The sequence below is a fragment of the Argentina silus genome (assembly GCF_951799395.1).
Source record: "Argentina silus genome assembly, chromosome: 8".
Lineage (NCBI taxonomy): Eukaryota > Metazoa > Chordata > Actinopteri > Argentiniformes > Argentinidae > Argentina > Argentina silus.
In genome coordinates this window covers 20,799,506-20,822,005 of record NC_139662.1, presented here as the reverse complement: position 1 = coordinate 20,822,005, position 22,500 = coordinate 20,799,506, and the positions used below count along the sequence as shown (strand labels likewise).

At 47.2% G+C, this 22,500-nt stretch overlaps 3 protein-coding genes across 3 annotated transcripts in view; 1 reads left to right on the top strand and 2 right to left on the bottom strand.

Annotated features, from left to right (window-relative positions):
• Positions 1-6,421, bottom strand: part of LOC310808069 (serine/threonine-protein kinase WNK2) — a 41,746-nt gene extending 35,325 nt beyond the window's left edge. Inside the window, exon 1 of the mRNA XM_083674770.1 lies at positions 5,619-6,421. Within this exon, the coding sequence (XP_083530896.1) occupies positions 5,619-6,272 (654 nt within the window). The 5' untranslated portion in view covers positions 6,273-6,421. The remainder of the gene's footprint in view (positions 1-5,618) is intronic.
• A 2,972-nt stretch (positions 6,422-9,393) lies between these two features.
• Positions 9,394-17,871, top strand: LOC310807938 (ninjurin-1; the record flags this gene model as incomplete). The annotated part of the gene is made up of 3 exons (XM_083674603.1): positions 9,394-9,435; positions 15,116-15,353; positions 17,729-17,871. The coding sequence occupies 3 exons, from the start codon at positions 9,394-9,396 to the stop codon at positions 17,869-17,871; spliced, it is 423 nt and encodes a 140-aa protein (XP_083530729.1).
• Positions 17,872-22,016: 4,145 nt separating this feature from the next.
• LOC310807888 (caspase recruitment domain-containing protein 19-like) overlaps positions 22,017-22,500 on the bottom strand; it is a 5,328-nt gene continuing 4,844 nt past the window's right edge. The window contains exon 6 of the mRNA XM_083674535.1: positions 22,017-22,500. This exon is cut by the window's right edge and continues 456 nt beyond it. The gene's annotated coding sequence lies outside the window, so the exon portion shown is untranslated.

The following is a 22,500-nucleotide window of genomic DNA, read 5'->3' as shown; positions in this document are numbered from 1 at the left end:
TGCCTGAGCTGCTAGCGCAGGGGGCCAGGCCTGATAGTGGGGATGGACTAAGGTTGCACAATAAAGCATGTGGAGGACTACTGGTAATGCCTTCTAAATACAGTCATTGTATTGGAACACTGGAACCCCTGTGTGAACCCCCCCAACAAACACACACACACACACACACACACACACACACACACACACACACACACACACACCCCCCCACCCCCCTCCCAAAGATACTACATTACAATGTGTGACCCTCTCTCTACAGGGTTCACCATGCACTTGTGGTAGGTAGTAGGGTGTGTCTCTGGAGCCCTGCTCACTGCATAATGGCCCTGCTGGGAGGGAGGGAGAGAGAGAGAGAGAGAGTGCAGGAGAGGGGGAAACGGGGGGATGGGGGCTGATGATGATGATGAGGGCCGGTCGAAGAGAGGGAGGGACTGCTGCAGAATGTGGGTGATCACGTGATCCCGGTCTCTGGTCTCCATCATGGGGCACGTGTGTGTGTGTGTGGTCTGAGTGTGTGTGTGTGAGTGAGTGCGCACGTGAGTGTGTGTGTGTGTGAGTGAGTGAATGTGTGTGTGCGAGTGTGTGTGTGTGCACCAATGCCTCGATGTGTAGAAGCTGACGGACAGCAGCAAACAGAGGTTAGCCATCGCTTGACAGACGCTCCCTTCCCCATCGCCATCGCGAAATGATGTCATCCCCATTAAAGCCATTTCATATGCAGCCTCCGAGGGGGAGAGACATGAAGGCAATTACATGTACTGGAGCCTGACCAACGATGCAAACTGAGTAGAATCCACCCCCTTGCATCATGTCATCCTGTACAAGTAGGTCAATGGTGGCTGCCATTTTGTCCGTGTCAGCGGGTGTGGCAGACCGGAACTCGTCTGTGAGCCGTGTATTGACAGGCCAGACGGGCTTTAGTCTCACATCTCTGCGCTGCATTGTTCAGATGACATTTCCACACATACCTCAGCCACCGGCAGAGAATGTATATACAGGAGCGCTCCCACTCCCGCAGAACATATGCTGCACCAGCAGGGGGTGCTAAAGAGATTACGGGAAAGTACATGGGCTCCAATGGAGATATTCCAAGAAACAGCTTTCGAAAATGATTTTAGACATTAAAAAGGCAATCTGACTTATTTCCAAGGACAGTGTGTGTGTGTATATATAAATAAATGAGAGAGAGAGAGAGAGAGGCAAATACAACACTTATGGAATATCCCGTTGAGTAAGGAACTGGTAAAATGGCTGTGCCTCACTGTATAGGTGCTAGGTTTTACTATCAAAAGTCAAAAAGTGTATAGTTAGTCTTAGTATGACAGTGTCTAGCCTATAAGGAAAACTAAAAAAGATCAGGTAAGGCACACGTTTTTCTTTTTTTGACTGCATTACTTCAATGTTAACTGTCCTGAACTGCGCCTTGCTGAGGAGCGCGCTCTGCTGCCACTGTACATTTCACTCACTTGAATGGGGAAGAGAGGGAGCTGAGACATCTGTTCTTGGCAGGGCAGTGCCACGGGGAGAGAGAGAGAGAGAGAGAGAGAGACGTTCCCAGGTGCACCAGGTTCACTGATATGCAAATGCGTACCCTTTTTCCCTTTGCCTCCGCTTTTCCCTCTGTGGTAATGGGGGGGGGGGGGGGGGGGGCGGGGATCTAACAGGAGCTCCGTCAGTGCCACTCAAGCTAAGCCTATTTTCTAACTGTGATATTGCTTGGCCCACTTTACAGAACTCACGGGTGTGAACGCGGAGTGGTTTTCACCACGTTATCCGTTATAATAACCTGGAACGAATGATGCACTGGAAGCAAAGGCTTGAAATGGAATCGCATTGAAACCTATGGAGCAGGGTACAAAAAAAAAAAGAGTTTATTCAAAATACTGTATTTTTCAAAGGTTTGTGGTCACAGTTCAAGAATTAAATGAAAACATAATGCCATAAGTCATTAGGCTGCCGTTTCATTTCATGTCCGTTATCTGACCATTTCCATCTAATAAGACGGCGTGGCAGTGACTGTATGAGCAGAGCAGATCGTCACGTTGGCTCTTAAATATGCTCGACACGCTTCAACGCCTCGGAATGAACCAGCCAGTAAAGTTATTCACACTGACAACGCGCCGTAGGCCCATGTCACAGTATCTGGCCACCGCCAACCTCTAGCGAGTCGCCCGAACAGGTTTGACCTAGTTAGGGCAGCCTCCGTGACCCAACAGAGGTCTGGCATGCCACAGGGCAGGAGGACCACGGCGGTCTGGCATGCCACAGGGCAGGAGGACCACAGAGGTCTGGCATGCCACAGGGCAGGAGGACATTGATGAGGCCTTGTTAGAGTCAGTGTGTCTCTGTCACTGCCCAACGGGATGTGACCAATGACCCACTTGGCCATCTCCAACGCTGTTTTCCTATTTCAATCTCAGAGATCAAGAGGAAGAGTGTTGTTATTTTGTTATTAACACAGGATATCACAAAGACAATCGCACAGATAAATTAAAAAAATCTGAATGCACAGCCTGATTTTAATCGCCCTGAAAACTATACGCCCACATCCAAAACAGGAAGTCCAAAAACATTAGGCCAAAGTGCATGTAGAGAACTGGTTCGAAGGGTGTGTGTGTGCTGTCATCATCCAGATCTCCAGCCCACGCTCTCAGAGAGAGAGAGACAGCCTCATTCCGCTACCATGGTGTCATCACCCATCGCTGCATTCAGAGACAACGCTTGATTTTATCTGCAGAGCACCAAGCACCCTGCCAAATACCAGCGTCCAGCGCAGTGTGTGTGTGTGTGTGTGTGTGTGTGTGTATGCAAGAGAGACAAAGAAAGTGAGACCTGACTATTCCTTAAAAACAGTACCGAGCTGCAAGTTGGAACAAATCAATAAATCGTGACTAAAAAGAGTTTCATGAATTAACAATGTTCCACGCTCAAAAAGCGTGGAACATTGTTAAAAAGTCACCGTGGGTTTCTCCCTCTCTCCTCACAGATTAGCATCCCACCCTGAGCCAGGGCCATCTGTGTGACGCCTAGGCCTGGGGACAGAGACGGAGGGAGAGAGAGAGAGAGAGAGAGAGAGAGAGAGAGAGAGAAGACAGCCAAAGGCAGAGAAAGAGAACAAAGAAGAGAAGAAATAGCAAGAGGAGAGAGAGAGAGAGAGAGAGAGAGAGCAGACAAGAGCGAGCAGGAAAGCGTGCGGCAGAAAGAGAGAGAGAGAGAGAGAGAGAGAGCACGGGACCAGATTAAAACTTCCAGGCAGAAAAGCCACGTGACCAGAGAGGGGAAACAGTGGAAAATCACAGAACACATCTCTCTCTCTCTCTGCTACACGAGAAACAGTCCAACAACATTCTCCACAGCGCCACAGTCCACCAAGCAACCTAACAAGACTGACACCGCCCACGTGCACCACTGAGGGCTAGATGTGCACAACGGCAGCAATAATGTGCACAGCCTTGATAAATGTGCACAGCCTTGATAAATGTGCACAGCTGACTCAATCGTGTCCTACTGTTGAGGGTAAATGAGGGATATGGGGCGGGGGGGGGGGGTACTTTGAACATCCCGCTGAATATCACTTCGGCTACAAACTATGATTCTCTTACTAACCAGGTCTAGGTACATCTCACAAGCTGTACTATGCCCACACACACACACTTTGCTCGTGTGTGTGTGTGTGTGTGTGTGTTGGCCAGAGGAACAACATCCAAAGCAGGGTAACTGTAGCCTCTGGGGACAAGGGCCTCCACTGTCCAATTGTGTGTCTCACATAACAACTGGGTCAATCCACAACCTGATCAATTTCCAAAACTACAGGGAGTCACACCTGAGCACTTTAGGTTACTCAGGGGGACTAAGCTATCTGATTGGTCAATAAAGCGTGAAAGCACCACTATTTCTGACCAATTCTAAAGGGACCACATGAGGCCCAATCGATGAAGACGCCTCACGCTCCAATCAATGCTTCTGATCAGTTGCACATCCGAGAGAAGAATCAGGAAGCACTCTGATGGAAACAATTGATCAGGGCAGGCTTTCTATCAACCACATTTGTAAGAAACCTGGAGAATGACTGAGGGGGCAATAATTGTGACAAAAAGGGTAAGTAAAATTCACCCAATAAAACAGTAATTGATTATTGTGGCCCTCAGCTGTCCACTAGAGGGAGTGTTAGCACGTGTCCGTGGGGCAAGCAGAGGATGAATGATTTCCTGTTCCACATCCTCTGGTCATCCTGTGTGTCCAGTCATGTCATACTCAGTGGAAGAGAACAATCCAACATCTCCCCCTCCAGCAGTCCATCACCTGCTTGCATGACATCATCCTTGTTAAAAGATTCTTCAGTCTCTTAAGCTGTGTTTTACAAGACGTCACTTGTCTAAACAATGATTTAAGCCTCTTCCCAGAAAAGACACACACACGACGAGGGTAACCTCTTTCATCCTATGCAGTATATCCCCTCCCCTCCCCTCCCCTCTCTCTCTCTCTCACACACACACACACACACAGGCTTTCAGCAACCTGGAGAGCACAGACCTTCAACGAGCCCCAGAGCCACTACACTGCTCCCAGTGTGCAACAGCAGACATCAGCTGCTCCCTGTCAGGAGCCCTCCTGTTGCACAGAGGGTGGGGAGCAGAGCCCTTTACTGCTCTCCACCCACGTGTACCGCTGGGGCCGGGCTCCAATAGGCACCCTACAGTATGCTCTCTGCTAGGCCTCGGTACTCTCACACACTTTGAACCAGGAGATGGGTACCACTACAAAATGCGGGACGTAGGCCTACACTAATCTTTTCAATCTGAAAAAAAAAAAAAAAAAAAAAAAAAAAAAAAGTCAAACTTGTGCAACTTGGTACATGAGGAGCCCAGTCATGCTTACTTGCAGTTTCCCTAAGCCTCCTGGGAGAGAGACAGAGTGATTATCATGTGCTACAGTCGTTACAGGTCGGAAATAATTAGTTAATACCCACGCATGGCCTAAGCTGCCGATTGTCCAGTGTCTGTACAACATGAGCTAACTAACACAGGTACAGTATGTTTGTAACAAAATGGCTGATCTAACAGAACAAAAGCATCTCTCCACGTCAGTGTCTAGGCTCGGCTAATGTTTGTCAATATTTCAGCCCTCTAAACCATTTAACATTTAGTGGGTACCCAGTTACAACTGAGTGATTTCCCAATAGTAGTCCAGCTGATTGACAGCTCCCCGTAGACATCCCCATTATGCTGTCATGATGTGCAAACACCCGCTGACAGCAGAGAAAGGACTTCCTGTAAGAGCCATGCATCACCCCTCTAATGGAAATCATTCTAGGGGAAAGCAACCAGTGTCACATCCAAGACATCCTGAAGACTCAGACACAGAGTTGGGATTTGTAAAGGTTCAAATGATGAATCCTTAAGGCTGACAGCATGATTATGCTACACACAGGTAAAACAGGACTAACGTGTTTTAAAGCAACATTCTGCATCTTGGCTACCAATACCACTGTTACAGTACTGACTGTTTTGTTGTACTGCAATTAAAAATGGAACATAAGAAATGGAGGCTAAAGTAATTGAGCATCAATGACATGATCACAAAAAGTTGCTTAGCCAGACACTTTTTTTTTTGGTTACCTGAAGTTCACACCAGGCTACTTCCACCCAGGTTTCGGTATCCAGGCCCTTGTAGACAGTCTTGAAGGACCCTCTCCCAAGCTCGATATCGAACTTGAGAAACCTCCCCCCGGGGGACGTAGAGACCGCTTTCATCTCTGCCTCCTCTTCGTTATCCTCGCTGACTGCTTTCGCAGCAGTTTTGCCGCCGTCCACGGATGTAACATTTAATTTATCGCCGACTTTCTCCTTCTCCTCGTCGGCGCTTGCGCTCTCTGTCGCACTGTCTTTTTGCCCACCTTGGCTCTCGGTGCTCGATCCCTCCTGTATCCCCGGGCGGGCCCCCCGTGTCCGGTCAACTATGGTGCGCAGGTTTATGTTCAGAATCTTACTCCTGTTGTCACATTCAGGAGCCTCAAAGGCCTGTTCGTCTGAGTCCGAGAACCACAAACTTCTCCTGATGAATCTTTGACGCACGATCCTCTGATAATTTGATGGAGGGTACGCACTGGGGTCGCTCCCACCTCTCACGACTGTCGAAGTATCCATATTATTGACGTTTCCGTCGCTGATGGTCTCATACATATTTATGTTGAGTTCACATTGAGAGTTGGGAACAGATGGATATTTAAATCCTGTGGGAGCCTCGGAGTTGGACTCACTGCCCGACTCCATGACGATTTAAACTGTTGATTCACTGACGTTTCCAGATCATGTTTGCCGCGGCTATTCCCGACGCGACGACGGAGAGGGAGCTGAATACCTGCAGCGCCCGCCCGGTGACGCACTTCGTCAGCATGGGGGGTATCAAAGAAGCGATGTCACGAAGCACAGCCAATCTGGACACTGGCGAAAAGATAGATAGTGTTAGCTAACAGTTTTCAAAGAAGCGAAAAATAATATTTATGATTAAATAATGGGCCTCTCGCTATTCACTGACTAAGCCATCTGGTTTTATTACAGGCTGGCTCAGTCGTGGTTCACAAGTTATATTATAATTTCGAAAAAAAAAATCATCCAAGATTGAAACACCGGAAAATAATTAAACATCAGCATCAGGTGCACATCAATCAATGGCCCAGGGTGTGCTGATGAGACACGGTGTGGTTTGCTCGCTAGCAGTGATAGAGCGTGTATGCTGACAGATCTTTAAAATTCCTGAGACCACTGCTGGTGCGCTAACGAATAAATGACAGTTACCAGCAAGCAAGCTAACGTTAATTAGTTGGGGACTTTCATCACTGACAAATCCATCATTGAAAAAAAAACGTTCACAGTTAGATAAAAGTCAAACAGGACTGCAGATATTACTTACGAGGTTTTAGCGAAGAGGCTGATGCCTGTTGGTGGTGATGATGATGCTGGCTAGCAGGCTAACTCGTACTAGCAGCAGCAGCCAAACAACGAACCACGACGAGACAGCAAAAATAGATGCTTTTCAGTGGACTACCTGCAATTGCTTTTTTTCGCAGCACGTGGTAAATGAAGAAAACAAAACTAGAAACAATGTAGCCTATCAAATTCTGGAAATGATCAGCAACCTTGCATCCCTCTCCATCGAGTGTGTGAACTACGACGACGCGTGGAGCTGGCTAGTAGTCATGGCTTTGACTGAGGAAATCTTCACCATAGAGCAGTTGGCTGATCGTGCTAATTGAACGTCGGATGTGTCACCTTAGCAATGTAATGACAACGTTATGGTTTGTTTATGTTCCACATCTTTAAGTAATGCAGCCAGGCATAAGCAACCTGCTTGTAGGTCCCGTCCACGAACACTTCTGTGCCTTGGCTCCACGCCCCTAGTAACGACTGAAGGACCACCCATTTAAAGCGCATGTTCGAGACCTCCTGCCGGGTGACAACAGAGGAGGGGATCGACCCTCACGGAGTGACGTGCCACAGTGGCCACACCCCTCTACTGGGGTACGGAAGTGTGGTTTCCAATGGGGTTTTCCAGTGGGGTACAATAAACAAGGGGGGGGGGGGGGGGGCTCTGAATCAGGCTTTTTTTTTCTTATTTTATTTTTTTATTCTTGCTAATTGTTGTTGCTTATGCTAATATTTGCTAATGCCTTCCCCTGACAACTTACCATAACCACCCAAAGTTAATGGCTAATACTTCCTAAACGCCATGCAAGTCATCAGTAATGTATTTTGCAATTCAGGTAACTCTTACACGATATATCTTACGCTGGTATAGCCAGATAATACATGCACACAGATTGTATTTCCTTGGTCTGTGGAAACGATCCCCCAGAACGTATTCCATTGGAGACTATTTCGCTTTTAAATATAACACCACAGATTTCAGGGATTTTAAAGCTTTTGGTATGAGCCCCTCAAGTCTCTCTCTCTCTCTCTCTCTCTCTCTCTCTCTCTCTCTCTCTCTCTCTCTCTCTCTCTCTCTCTCTCACACACACACACAGTCCTAAATACCAAAATGCAACAACAACTGTAATCCTTTAAATAATTGCCTGAGTCACCTCCTCTCACTTGAATCCCAGGAACTGACTGTGAAGTATAATAGGATTAATGGTACAAATCTGATTACTGAAATTAAAATCCAGATCATAATTTATTGCTGAACGTTTGAACAAAAATAAAAGGACAACTTTGCATTGAGCCAATAATGCCATATCCAATTGCCTTGAGGTAACAACGTAGGCTAAAAAGCTGAAATTCAAACACAGACTGGATCTAAAACAAACAAGAGAAAAACATTTGCATATTGAATGTATGTTACACCAAAAGGAACAAACATGCTATAGTGTAAATAGCACGAGTGAAAATAGTAAATAATAAGAGTCTTCTTGGGAAGTTTTTAAATCGTTGTATGATGGGGTGCTTCTGCTAATATACCTTTGTGTAGGAGCAAAGCACAAATCTTTGGCTGCATTGTATGACAACTGATGTACAGTAACATAAAGTGTCTCATTTCCCATACAATACTGCATGCTTGCATTATTGCGTATGAAGTTTTGGTCTATCAAATGGGCCTAGCTTTCCAAGTTGTGCACAGGTTGTATGCCTCAGCAAAAAAAAAAAGACATTAAAGCAGGAGTGTTAAACTTGTTTTGGTTGCGGGCCGCAGTGGACCAAATGCAACCTCACCTGGGCTGGAAAAAATGTGTTTTTGTTAGTAAAACTAAACGAATGTCCACTGTGCTGTGCGCACCGACGCCTCATATTATTACAATACTCGATATTATTGTAGCCTATACTCTCAGCCTACACGCAATGACTCATTTCCACAGTGCTCAATAGTACAATGCTTTTTAAAAGAACTTAATTGCTATTTTGCCATTTCAAAGCTGATCTCTGCTTTCAGCGCAAATCACCCTCGGGCTGATTGGACCACCCGGGAGGCCGACATCCCTGGGTTAATGTCTATTTTACAATTGGCACTGAGAGTCAGTAATTTACTGCTCATAGAATTAATATAATTCATTCAATACTCTCTACCCATGCCATGCTATATGAGACTTGGATAAATGTTAAATACAAAATAAAAACCGATTTGCATTTCACGTTGCTATGATAATGATTATGGTAGAGGAATGTTTGGATTAGCCAGGCAACATATTTTTAGAGGGTGGGGATCAGGCTACTAATTACCGGACACTGTTGGACACGTCGTCCCAAGATCGGTGGATGAACCCCCCCCCCCCACCCCATCTACAGCCCACCGTCCCCCGACCTCAGCAGAAAACAGTTGTTCCCTATTGTCTATGTGATTCTTCTTAGGTTTGCAGTGTCTCGTAGACTATTTTGGACCCCGGCGTTGTCATCGAACAATATGGAAATGAACGGGACCGATGACAGAGAAAGTGGAGAGGAGGTAAGCGATGCCCGGACCGCTAACTTGGTCTTAGCGCTGCATGGCAGAAAACTAGCAGTCTTCGGCTAGGCTGACTGCTTGGAAACGGGACGAGGCAACATTGTCAGGCGATATCACGTTCTCAGACAGTCCTTTACCAGACCTGACGATTATAACAATGTAACTTTAACTCGCAGTGCTTACATTGTTATGTTGTTATTTCCCTCATACGTTGTTATATTTCCCTCTAAACCAAGTTATTTGCTACACAGTGGTTGCCATGGATTCGCATTGGCGAAGTTTATGGGCTGCGGGCTTAAAAAGAGGCGGGGAATGTGAGATTCAGAGGACAGGCACAAGCCTTCTAAGTACACACTGTTCTCCTGGATATAGATACGCTTGCCAAGATAATATATACAGGAGACCATTATGAAATACATCACAGTAAACGTTTATTCCAGTGGAGATCTGCCTGCTTCCAAGATGAGGTCTGATTCAGGAATATCTGAATGGATCTTTGAATGACTATGCCTCATGTAATTCGAGATCAGATGGCCATGGTCATCACCTCCTCTGATACCACGGTTGCGCTAAACCGAGGCAGACACAAGTGTGCTGTGTTACATTGGGTTATTGAGGGCTGGGGACAGAGAGATATTGTGAATGTGAGGTTGGTCATGGGCTGTAGTGTGAAGAGTCATGTAGATGGCCACGTGATTAAACAAAGAGGATAAACATGCTCACTTCCCACACCTCCTGTCAAAGGATGGGGATGACATTTGTTTACTATGAATTTCCATAAAACTCAAAAACAAGAAGAAGAAGAAGAAGAGGAAATGAGAAGGTGCTTTTCAGATCACCAAAATCAACAGTGAGGAAGAATCTGTTGCTGAAACGGTTGCTGGACATTCCCCTTTGCCTGGTCTCGGGTGGCAGTCTGGAGCATTGCAGGCACCTGATTGGCCCCGTGAATAATGAATGCTCCTATTGTGTGCCATGTCGTCTCTGCAACAATGTGTCAATAACAAACTTTTTTTTTCAGTTAGCCAGTGTGTTCAAATCTAGCAAAAAAGCGGTTTGATTCGCTCTGTATTTTATCTCCATTTATGGGGTTGATGTGTTGGTAGGTTCGATCAAACGTTGTTCAATCAAACGCAGTCTTTCATGAGCTGTTTCTTTTAACTAGCGAGTGTTTTTGATGAGGTGGTTTAAGTTCCATTTTCCCAGTTATTAGGATGTTTAAGGCTGCTCCCAAAGCAATAACACCTTACAGGGGGAGGAAATGAGCTTCTCTGTGTCATCTCAATGGTCTGTCCCCTGTCCCCTTATGGCTCCATTCAATTATTTCAGAGGAAGTGGTGTGTGTGTGTGTGTGTGTGTGTGTGTGTGTGTGTGCGTGCGTGTGTGTGTGTGTGTGTGCGTGTGCGTGCGTGCGTGCGACCGTCTGTGTTCTTTTCTCATTGGACTGTCACAGCCCAGCCATTTGAGAACAGAATGGAATATCTTTACGCTCGATAAAATGAGCAATTGATGTCATTTACAATATGTGTTCCCACAGAAGGAGTCAATAACGACCAATGGGCGTTTTGTAAATTGCTTCCATTACAGCCTTCTGTCCTCTGAGAAGACTTTCATTGTTTTCTGCAGGGGAAACTCACGATAGCACTTTGCTGTAGCACTTCTCTCGTGACTACAGGCAGTGCACTACTGTACTCTGGGACAGCAGTGTTTGCATCTGTTTTCAGGGGCAGAAGAACTAAAAGCCCTTCAGAGAATCATGGAAATTAGATTTATACAGTTGGGTCGATTCCCTCCACTGGACCCGGGCCAGAGTTTGAGGTGAGAGAGTAGGATGGCTGATGGGACATGATGGATGGGCAACAGAGAGAAGTGCTGATGCAGAGTCAAAGAGGGAGAGAGAGATACAACACACACACACACACACACACACACACACACACATACATACACACACACTCACTGCAAGTTAAACAAGGACATGGTTAGAGAAAGTCATCCTTATGGTAAATGCATCAAGTGCTGTTTGCAGTATTGCTGTAAGGACCCTTCTCCGTGATCAGACAGTGTGCTCTCTGGTGGGAGAATTGACACGACAGCAGCAAACTGTGCTTCTAGCATCCCTGTTTGACCTGCCCCTCAGTCTGTGGGGACCAGGACCAGAATTGCCTGGCAGCCTAGACTGTATAACAGCAATAGATTATGCATCGCTGCAGAGAGATGCTGGTCTTGGGGGGGGGGGTTGAATGAGTTCACGTCCCACAGAGCGAATTTGTTTTTGTCAGAGTCAGCCCAAAATATAGATGAGCTTACTTGAAGTGGATGAAAGAACACATCCGAACAGGGCTTGAGGTTTGGGTCCAGACCACCATTGGATCGCAGTGGTGAGTTGATGGGGAAGGGGACTTCTAATCACAGAACTGCAAGCCAGGCGCTGTATATCCATAAGCTAGTCAGTACCTCAGCAAGTACTGGTGCCGGCCTACAGGGGCCTACTGTAGCAAATCAAAACCTGCAGCTTTACCGGCTAGAGGATGTTACACCGTTGCTTATAGTCTGAGGTGATAACTGCAGTCCGTGACACATTTCCATTCACACCGAAATGATGGAGTGGGCGGGGCGATGTTGTTGAGAGGGATGCGGAGAGCAACTGCAACACCGCTTGATTTCCTTTTGAGCTTTATTACTCACCTGCGTGGGCAACGGTCTCTGACTCACTCTCTGTGACTGCTGCAGAGGTACCTCTGAATTCATCCATCTCATCCGTCTACCCTATAGGAGGTTCCCTCTCACTTGACACCGTGACCTACCCCCCCGGGGTGAGAATTGTTTGATGTACTATCATACTTTGTCAACAAAGGGTGACATAATCAGCGTTTGTTCAGGGAGGAGGGAGCTCTTTGTTTGATGGAAGAGCTAAGTCGACAAGGGGGATGACAATATATGTATTTAGCTTTCTTGTTTTACGGTTTTTTTTTATTCAGTGAATGCCGCATTGAAGCATTGTGTGTCTTCTGTACAATAAAGACTTTAAAACTATCTCTCTCTCTATCTCTCTCTCTCTCACGCACAGGGATTGTGTGTTGAATAATTCATAACAAAATAAGCATCAAACAACCACACCAGGACCACTAGAGAGCAATCGACTTAATGAGACCGTCAGTTTTGGGTCTGGCAAAATAGCAATAAACGAACCAACACTGAGTGATTGATTGCCAAGCCGCCTCTCAAGCACAACAACAGAAATGTCAGTACAATTATAGGCAAATATGTGCTGTTGTGACCATGTTTCTTGTCAAACAAGAATGCTATTCAAATACAGAACTGCATCCGTCTTTACCTTTGATAAAAAGCGAAGCGTGTTTGTTTCTACACACACACACACACACACACACTTGCCTTTGGATGCGTGCCATTGGTCAGGCGTGCCAAATGACCACCATCATTCTGTCATGTCAGCCTTCGGCAGCATCGCAGCTCTTCAGGTCGGGTTTGAACGAGGCACGCTACACAGACTGCAGCGTCAGGCCTTGAGGGCAGCCTGTACAACCTGTGATCACACTGCCCACATTATCTCACTCAGGCCTATTGATTAAAGTATAAGGTCTGACCTTGAATGCCCTCCGGTGTGTCAGAGCTCGGAGAATGGCTGATCCTGGGAGGTTATGACAGTGTGCTCTAAATCTCTCTGTCGCCATCTCTCAGGGACGGATGCTCGGGCGTCATTTTTGCACTTATTTTGGAACACGGAGGGCATGTTTTTAAGAGATGTTTTCGTTTGTGTGTCGTCTGTTGGGTTAAGGATCTGTGTCACTGTGTCCCGTGCTGGTGTGTTTTATCTGTGAACAAAGCAGGGGATGCGCACACGAGGCTTCCAGCCAAATATGGGTCAGTGTGCCACGCCCCATAAAGCACAGGTGTCCTTAAGGGAATTAAAGTGGAGCGGTCCCCCTCGCAGCGCTGGAAACCTCATCACAGTAATCACTGCACCTCAACCCTCGTGCATTAGACTGATGGTCAGATCCTAATCATCATGCCAGGCTGATGCTGCAGACAGGTGTTTGTGTCTGCAGTATCAGCAGACAGCGTACGCAGAATACACCCCCCACCACCACCACTGCGCCACCACTCTCTCTCTCTCTCTCCCTCCCTCCTCTCACTCCCCCCCACACCACCACCACGCTACCACCCTCTCTCTCTCTCTCTCTCCCTCCCTCCTCTCACTCCCCCCCCACCACCACCACCGCGCCACCACCCTCTCTCTCTCTCTCCCTCCTCTCACCACCCCCCCCATCACCACCACCCTCTGTCTCTCTCTCCCTCCTCTCACCACCCCCCACCACCACCACCGCGCCACCACCCTCTCTCTCTCTCTCTCTCCTCTCACCCCCCCCGCTCTCTGGATTTGGGGTTGGGTGTGTTACTGCACCATATCTCTTTCCTAGGGGGCATGGTAATTCAGCTGAGCTCTGTGGTAAATTAAAGGGTTCTCCTCTCTCCTCTCTCCTCTCTCCTCTCTCTCTCCATAAAATGAAAGCTCTCTCTTTCGGTTCAGAAACCGCCCTTCCACTGTCTCTCTTCCTGGGGCAGAACGGAACAGGAAAGATGGCTTTGGGCTTCGTTACCACTGACAGTTTAAAGAGCCAGTAATCCACAGCTACTAGGAAGAGGAAGGGCGGTTCGGTCATCGTGTTGGTCGGATTTCATTCAATATTGCTTTAGATGAAAATAGGTCGTGAAAGGATTCACATTTCGCTGTAACGTTCCGTGCAATAGACCAATAGGCCTTGAATGGCAATATATTTGAAATGCTCTGATGTGAACCTTTTATTCCTCACAGATTGGATTCTCAATCCCTGAGCGTTAGCGAGATTTCAACATGACACAAAATAACGAACAGTAATATCTCGGATGGGATGACCTGGTCTTGTCCCTGGCTGGCATTCAGTAACCCCACGGTCAGAGTATCCGTCACCGGGGTGTGTTTGGAAACGCAGAGCGGATGATCGTGCTTGAAATGCAAACAAACAGATAAGAGTTCAGGATAAGTGGGTGAAGGGCTGGGAGGGGGCCGTGCTTTAGGTGAGCGACAAAGAGATGAGGTCATAGTCGTGGATCTGCACTTTGCCAAGAGGAAGGAGATGTATCCACTTCCACCCGATATTAATGGAAGGGCCCATTTGGCATGTGTTGCATAGCCTGCCCTCATAATAGTGTGTCCATTCTGACCATGTCTTAATGGCATTCTGGCCTCATCTCCTCTAATGTTCCTGGCAACATGGAACATGCTCCCCCAGTGGTTGTGCTGTAGTAATGAGATCATACTAATCACATTACCAACATTACTAACCTAAATGACAACAACATCATCACCGTGTGGATCTCTGTACTCTCTGTGTCTCGCTGTTTAGCTTGCTGTAGTTGTCTCCCTATTCTGTGTCATTGTTGCATTACCAGACATTACCATATCATATGTCACTGTTTTATTATTACTGTATTATATTGTATTGTTTATTTGTTGACTGTTGTTATACGAGGAGTAAGATCCCAAAGCATTTCACTATATCAATTACAGGCTGTGTGTGACGAATACAATTTGATTTGATGTCTCTCTCTCTCTCTCTCTCTCTCTCTCTCTCTCTCTATCGTTCACCGTATTGTTGACACGTGTTTTCGTCCCCAGGTCCCCCGTGCGGGTAACTGGCGAGGCAGCCCCGCCCCTCTGAACATGAACCACTACGCCAACAAGAAAAGCGCAGCAGAGAGCATGCTGGACGTGGCTCTGCTGATGGCCAACGCCTCGCAGCTGAAGGCCGTGATGGAGCAGGGCCCAGACTTCACCTTCTACACCCCCCTCATCACCCTCATCAGCATCTCCCTCAGCCTGCAGATCACCGTCGGGGTCCTGCTCATCTTCATCGGTGAGAACAACAACTCCCTCTTTCACTGGATGTGTCTCATACCATCATCATCATCATCATCGTCATCATCATCATCATCAGTGAGGAAAACAACACTCTCTCTCTCGCTCTCGCTCTCGCTCTCTCTCTCTCTCTCTCTCTCTCTCTCTGTGGCTGGCACTTTGATATCACTGTTCACCGTTGGGCCAGGGTATTGATTTTACTCGATTTTACTATCTGCAAAGTTGTAGCATTATCTGCAAAGATTTAGGGTCTTCTTTGACACTACTGGCTGTGTGTTTTTACAGGGGAAACAGGGTCCTTTGTGTCTCAATTCTATGGTAATGTCGCTGCGTTTCACAACCTCCCTCGTCCTCCTGATTGACAGCCCCCCCCCCACCGCCACTCTCTCCTGACCTTAGCAGAGAAAGGTGCACTGTCAAATCCAACGTCTCCTGACAAACAACCCATTTACCTCGAGGAGCCTGGCTGTTTCCATAGCCACCGGGGGCCTGTGACCGGGTCAGAGTTCATCAGGTTTTTTAGTGCTGCTGTCAGCAGGCTGACTGAGGAGAAGGGGAGGGAGGTGTGTGTGTGTGTGTGTCTGTAGGGTGGTGTGTGTGTCTGTAGGAAGGTGTGTGTCTGTAGGGTGGTGTGTGTGTGTCTGTAAGGAGGTGTGTGTGTCTGTAAGGAGGTGTGTGTGTGTGTGTGTCTGTAGGGAGGTGTGTCTGTGTGTCTGTAGTTAGGTGTGTGTGTCTGTAAGGAGGTGTGTGTGTGTGTGTGTGTGTGTGTGTGTGTGTGTGTGTGTGTGTGTGTGTGTGTGTGTGTCTGTAAGAAGGTGTGTGTGTGTGTGTGTCTGTAGGGAGGTGTGTGTGTGTGTGTGTGTGTGTGTGTGTGTGTGTGTGTGTGTGTGTGTGTGTGTGTGTGTGTGAGGTGTCAGGAGCAGCGGGGGATGTCGAAGATGGAGCAAAAGGCATCTTGAGGCGTGACAGTACAGACTAACAGTCACCTTGATCTCCTGCTCAGACACACACACACACACACACACACACACACACACACACACACACACACACACACACACACACACAAGGTGTCGGTGTATGTGGGTTTTATGACAACAGGGTGATTGCATTTGTCCCACAACGGTTGTCGAAAAGTAGGATTGATGCATGCCGTATATCAGCCTGGTGTGTGGCACCCTGGTTTACTATGGGGCTGATCTTCTTCTGGAAGTTAATGAGTGTGTAGGCCATGTGACTGATCTTAGGAACAGTAACTCATCTCTGCCCCAGCAATCAAATGAAAACATGCCCAGTACCATCCGCCCGTTTACAACCCTACCTATCAATATATCATTGACTCTGTATGGGAACCCGTTCACCCGGTCAGAAGTTGCCTTTGCACTGTGTTTCTTTAATGTATACATGAGCTTTTCCCTGAACGCGCTTCCCTCTCTAATGGGTTCATGTGTCCGAGTCAGCACGTGAGAAAGCCTTCACTCTTTGTCTGCCTCTCTCTCTCTCTCTCCCCCCCACCCCTTTGATCCTCACTCACACCATACCATAACTCCACTCCCCCATCCCCATCCCCCTCTCCCTCTGACCCTCCCCCTCCGCCCTCCCCCTCTCTATCTCTTCCCCCATTCTCATTCCCTCCGAACCCTTCATCCCCCATACTGTACTACCTCCTCTCCCATTGTCAATCCCTGCAGCCCTCTCTCCCCTCCCCCCTCCTCCCCCCTCCCCTCCCCTCCCCTCTCCCTCTCTCTGATGGAGTCATCGGAGCGTGTTGAGAGTGCCCTACATACCATCCCCCCCTGGGCAGGGCCAGACACACACACAGGCAGACACACAGGCAGGGGTCTTCACACCATTTAACCCCTGCTAATCACACATGCACACACACACACACACACCCACACACCCACACACACACCCACGCACCCACGCACACACACACACACGATACACAGCATCTACACCTTCATTTATGGATGTCATCACTTATGCATCCTTTGAAATTGCCGTTCCCTTTTTCATGGCCCTGAATAGATTTGGCCCTGAATAGATTTGGCCCTGAATAGATTTGGCCATTCTACTGTTTGACCTCATGTGTTCTGTGCACACATGTGCTCCTCTCTCAGAAGAGTTCAGCCTGGAACACTTGAGGGCCACCAGCACTGAGAGACACTTCAACAGTGCATGGAGTACAGAACGTGAATCAGTACGCCACTATCTGCTGGCGTGAGTCCCAGGAAGGCTGCGACCCTTTATTCGTGATTGGAGAGTATGTGTGTGTGTGTGTGCGTGTGTGTGTTTGTGCGTACGTACGTGCGTGCGTGAGAGAGAGAGAGTGTGTGTGTTGCTCATGTGTCGTGCTGATTTTCTTGACAGTGCGGTGGAACCTGAATGATGAGAGTAAGCACTACAGGCTGAACATGATGGAGAACCTGGCAACAGCCTTCGTCTTCATCATCGTCGTCGTCAACGTGTTCATCACAGCCTTCGGAGTACAGAGACCCACCCAGAACGCCTGACCAGAAAACAGAACCCCACGTCCTGCCCCTCAGGTACTCTCTCTCTCCCTCTGTTCACTCTCTCTCTCTCTCTCTCTCTCTCTCTGACACACACACACACACAGACACCACATACAAACAAGTATTGTTTGTGCCTGCCCTTTCCCCCCCACAGGTTTTCAGTGACTCAGCACCTTTCCAATTGCCGTATCTCCTGACCTTACTAAGCGCCCCCCCCTACTCCCCAACCTGACCCACCAATGCACAAACAGTTCCAGGGTTTCACGGAAACTTCCACTAGAAAAACATCCCAAACAAAACCCCAGCTACTGTTTATTTACCAGAACCCCCTTTGTCCCCTCCTCCGCTGCATGAACCCAGAGAGAGAGAGAGAGAGGGAGAGAGAGGGAGAGAGAAAGAGAGAGGTCTGCTTTCATGAACATCAGCGTGTTGTTGTTGGTTTGGGACGAACACGGAGATAGAGACAACAACCAGGAACATGTGACCCAACTGTCTGCCTCCTGCCATGTCCCGTAGTTACCCCCAGCTTGCGCCAGACAGTGACACACACACACACACACACTGACACACACACACCACACACACACACACACGCACACACACTACTGACACAGGAGGTCCAAGCATGTTTTAAATTTTTAATCATATTAATGAGTTTGAAGCAGGATGACATGGGTCTGTTCCAGACAGCCTGGGCCGCTGGGTGTGACGGCTGTGAAGAGCACATGTACAGCAGGGGGAGGCTGGTGGAGGTCGACATCGTAGGACGGGCTCATTGCAATGCATGGAATGGAACAAGGAATGGTACTATTCCCCATTCCATCCCAGGCTCATTCTAATGCATGGAATGGAATGAGGAATGGTCCTCATTCCATTCCACGCGTTACAATGAGCCCGTCCTCCGATTTCAACCTCCGCCGGCCTCCCCCTGATGCACAGCATAGAGTGGACGGTGTGCCTTGCTCTGCTTTAACAACAACAAGTCAAATCACTCATCAACTCATCTGCACATAGCAGTTATACCATCACAGACGTGGGCTGTAGAATAGCGACTACACGGAGGATTTAAAACCACGTCTTGGTTTGTGTTGACGGTTCTGGTTCTGGTTGATTCCGGTGGTTTGTGAGCTGTGAGAGGAGTTGTAGTCCTGTAGTTCTCTGGCTCAGCGTGTGGTGACTCGATGACTGCAATCTGCATGCCAGATACAGACACACAACTGCTCGTTAGAACGGAGGCCTTCATTAGACAGAGTCTCGGCCCACTGTCTCAGGGCCCTCAATTACCATCCCAGCGTCTGAGGCTACGCTTTCCACACTTGAACCGTTCAAAACTTTATTTGGCCGTTGAACAATTCGACATCATCTATTGTTGCTTTTTAAATTGCTCATCTGTCAAATGTGATAGAGGTCCAAAGATAAATATAATAACTAACTGTATGACAAATTAATTGTTTTGTTTACAGACTAATTTCACAATTCTCTCCTCTTCTTCCCCAATAGCTGCCATTGGTAGCAGTGGAACGACACCAGACCGACGGTTATCCAGACTGAGACACACTGTGGATGTGGATCTATACACACCATGTATATCTGTGGCTCTCCTCTCTGTCTCCAGCTCTGTGCCCCTGACTTAGGGCAGGATGACACTGGAATGGAAATAACATCTGAAGAGATTTCTTTTTTTTTTAATTCAGACGAACCGCATCATCGCTGCGTACCTTTTGAAGTGGGACTATTAGTAGCTGTTCTCTGGGACTGTGGATGCTGAACAGATGAACAGATGATTTACCTTGGTGACACCCCCAAACCCCCTCTTAACAACCCTACCACTTAACCCCTCTCCCCCCTACCTCCCAGCCCTCACCCACCTCTTCGATGCAGCTCCCTTCACTGACAGGGGCAGAGACAGAAACAAACAGTTCACTGAGAACAGACACCAGCAATCTACCTCAGAGAGCCACCGTCAACAGTTTACAGTGATGTCATTTGAGGAAATACACACCTTCACTGGGGTGTTTTAAAGTCGCTGTGATGAGGTAATTGTTCATAAAAGAGGAAATCTAGCAAACACAACAGTCATTTCTGCTCACTGTCAAAGATGACAGGCCCCTTATTTTGGGGTTCATGAAATTAACTCATGAAAGCTGCAGTGCCCCTGTTGATAAGCCTCTGCAGTCTGATCACCACCCCTGAACAATCTGTTTGATCTCCATTAGAAATGAATGAGAGTATTCAGTTACTTGGGTGCTCTGTGTTATCCACATAGCAGCACATTCCATCATTTTATATATACTCATAGAGCACTTTATTAGGAACACTATACTAATACAGGGTCAGGCCTCCCTTTGCTCTCAAAACAGCCTCAATTCTTCGTGGCATTGATTCCACAAAATGTTGGAAACATTCCTTTGAAATTCTGGTCCATGATGACATGATTGCATCACGCAATTCCTGCAGATTTTTCAGGTGCACTTTCAAGTTGTGAATCTCCTGTTCTACCACATCCCAAAGGTGTTCTATTGGATTCAGATCCGGTGACTGGGAAGGCCACTGAAGAACACTGAACTCATTGTCATGTTCATGAAACCAGTTTGAGACGACTTTTGCTTTGTGACATGGTGCATTATCATGCTGGAAGCAGCCATTAGAAGATGGGTAAATTGTGGCCATGAAGGGATGCACATGGTCAGCAACAATACTCAAATAGGCTGTGGCATTCAAGCAATGATTGATTGGTATTAACAGGCCCAAAATGTGCCAAGAAAACATTCCCCACACCATTACACCACCTCCACCATGAGAAGGTGTACAGGTGTTCCACCACCTCCACCATGAGAAGGTGTACAGGTGTTCCTAATAAAGTGCTCTGTGAGTGTAATTTGAGGAAATACACACCTGTTTTAAAGTCGCTGTGATGAGGTAATTGTTCATAAAAGAGGAAATCTAGCACACACAACAGTCATTTCTGCTCACTGTGAAAGATGACAGGCCCCTTATTTTGGGGTTCATGAAATTAACTCACGAAAGCTGCAGTGCCCCTGTTGATAAGCCTCTGCAGTCTGATCACCACCCCTGAACAATCTGTTTATCTCCATTAGAAATGAATGAGAGTATTCAGTTATTATCTACATAGAAGCACATTCCATCATCCTATACAGAAGCATCAAAGCTAGGGGAGGAGCTCCCTCTAGTGGTCGTCTTCATGCTATTCAACCACTGCCAGAGCCTTTTTCAATATGCCACTTAAGCTGACACTTCTATCCAAAGTGACACTTCTATCGCAGTGAGTGCATACATTTTTCAGTATATATGGTCCCAGCAGGAATTGAACCCGCAACCTAAGCGTTGTTAGCGCCACGCTCTACCAACTGAGCCGCAGACGACCCGCCTGGCATTGCTACAGTTGTCGATGCGGGTAAAATCAGGGAGGAGGAATCTAACCTCAGTCAGCCTCCGGCCTACCCCTAGACACTGCTTCTAGATATGAAACAATCAGATGAGCCGTGTGGAGTTATGTCATCAGTTACCGCCTTACTTTACAGCCCATCTACCTCCTGCTCTGGTCGCAGAATGAAAACCAAAGTTTGTCTTCCAGTACCTGAAAAATACTCCAGAAAATATAAATGACAGTGTTCACTTCACTCCAGTTTCCCAACCTGGCACTAGGTCAGAATGACTGAATTTATTTAATTTAACTCTTATTATTTAATTTGCTCTTAAACATGTACAAAGTAGACCTGTCACTAACATTAGCAATGGTTTTGCATCTGTCTACATTGATATGTACAGTCTGCCGCTGGTTTCAGAAGATTCTTCTTTTATGCTGATATCCAGAATGATGTTTTATTTTCTTACTCATTTTAAAATCAAGGAACAAATGTGTGTTTTCGTTTCGAAAAGTTCTTTCTCTGTGTATGGTGTTGTACCGTTCATATCTTTATCCATAAATCCTAAGGTCTGTCTTGGTGTTTTCCTCCTAAATGTCTTTGTCACAATGCAACCAAAAAGGTCAGACTAAGGTCTTAACAGGAACAGAAACGCATAACAGATAACAGATCGCTGTACTACAGTAGTTAAGGCATTTCCTGTCCATTTTAGTCACATTTCTGCGAACAAAAAGGAAACACAATGAGATGATACTTGAAGACAGTTCAGTCAGTTTATTAAGGAGACGTTCTGCAGTTTTCTGGTTAACAGCAGGGTGGAATAAGTGGTTCCATTAGCAAACCCATGTCTTGACTGTGCAACTCATTTGTGGAGAACAACCCAGGGTAGTGTATTAGCGTATTAGGCTCTTGGCAAGCTGTTGATCACAGCATGAGAAGGCACTGAACTGAGGGTGTGTTGGTGAGGTCAGTGGAATTGTGTTTCCGTGGTGACACACCAGATGTTAAACTGCGGTGCGTGCTGCAGCGTGACTAGCCTGCACAGTGACAGTGCTGTTGCCATCCAAGCGACAGGCTATTCAGGTTTTCACTTCTCTCAGTTCAAACTGAGGTACGGTACTGACTTCACTCTGCTCTCGACTGGCGAACTCGTGGCGAACACATCTATTCCTCAGAAAAAAGGCCACCCCCCTTGGAGGGAGCTGGAGAAATCTAATAAAGTGTTTATCCCCTCAGTAAGATT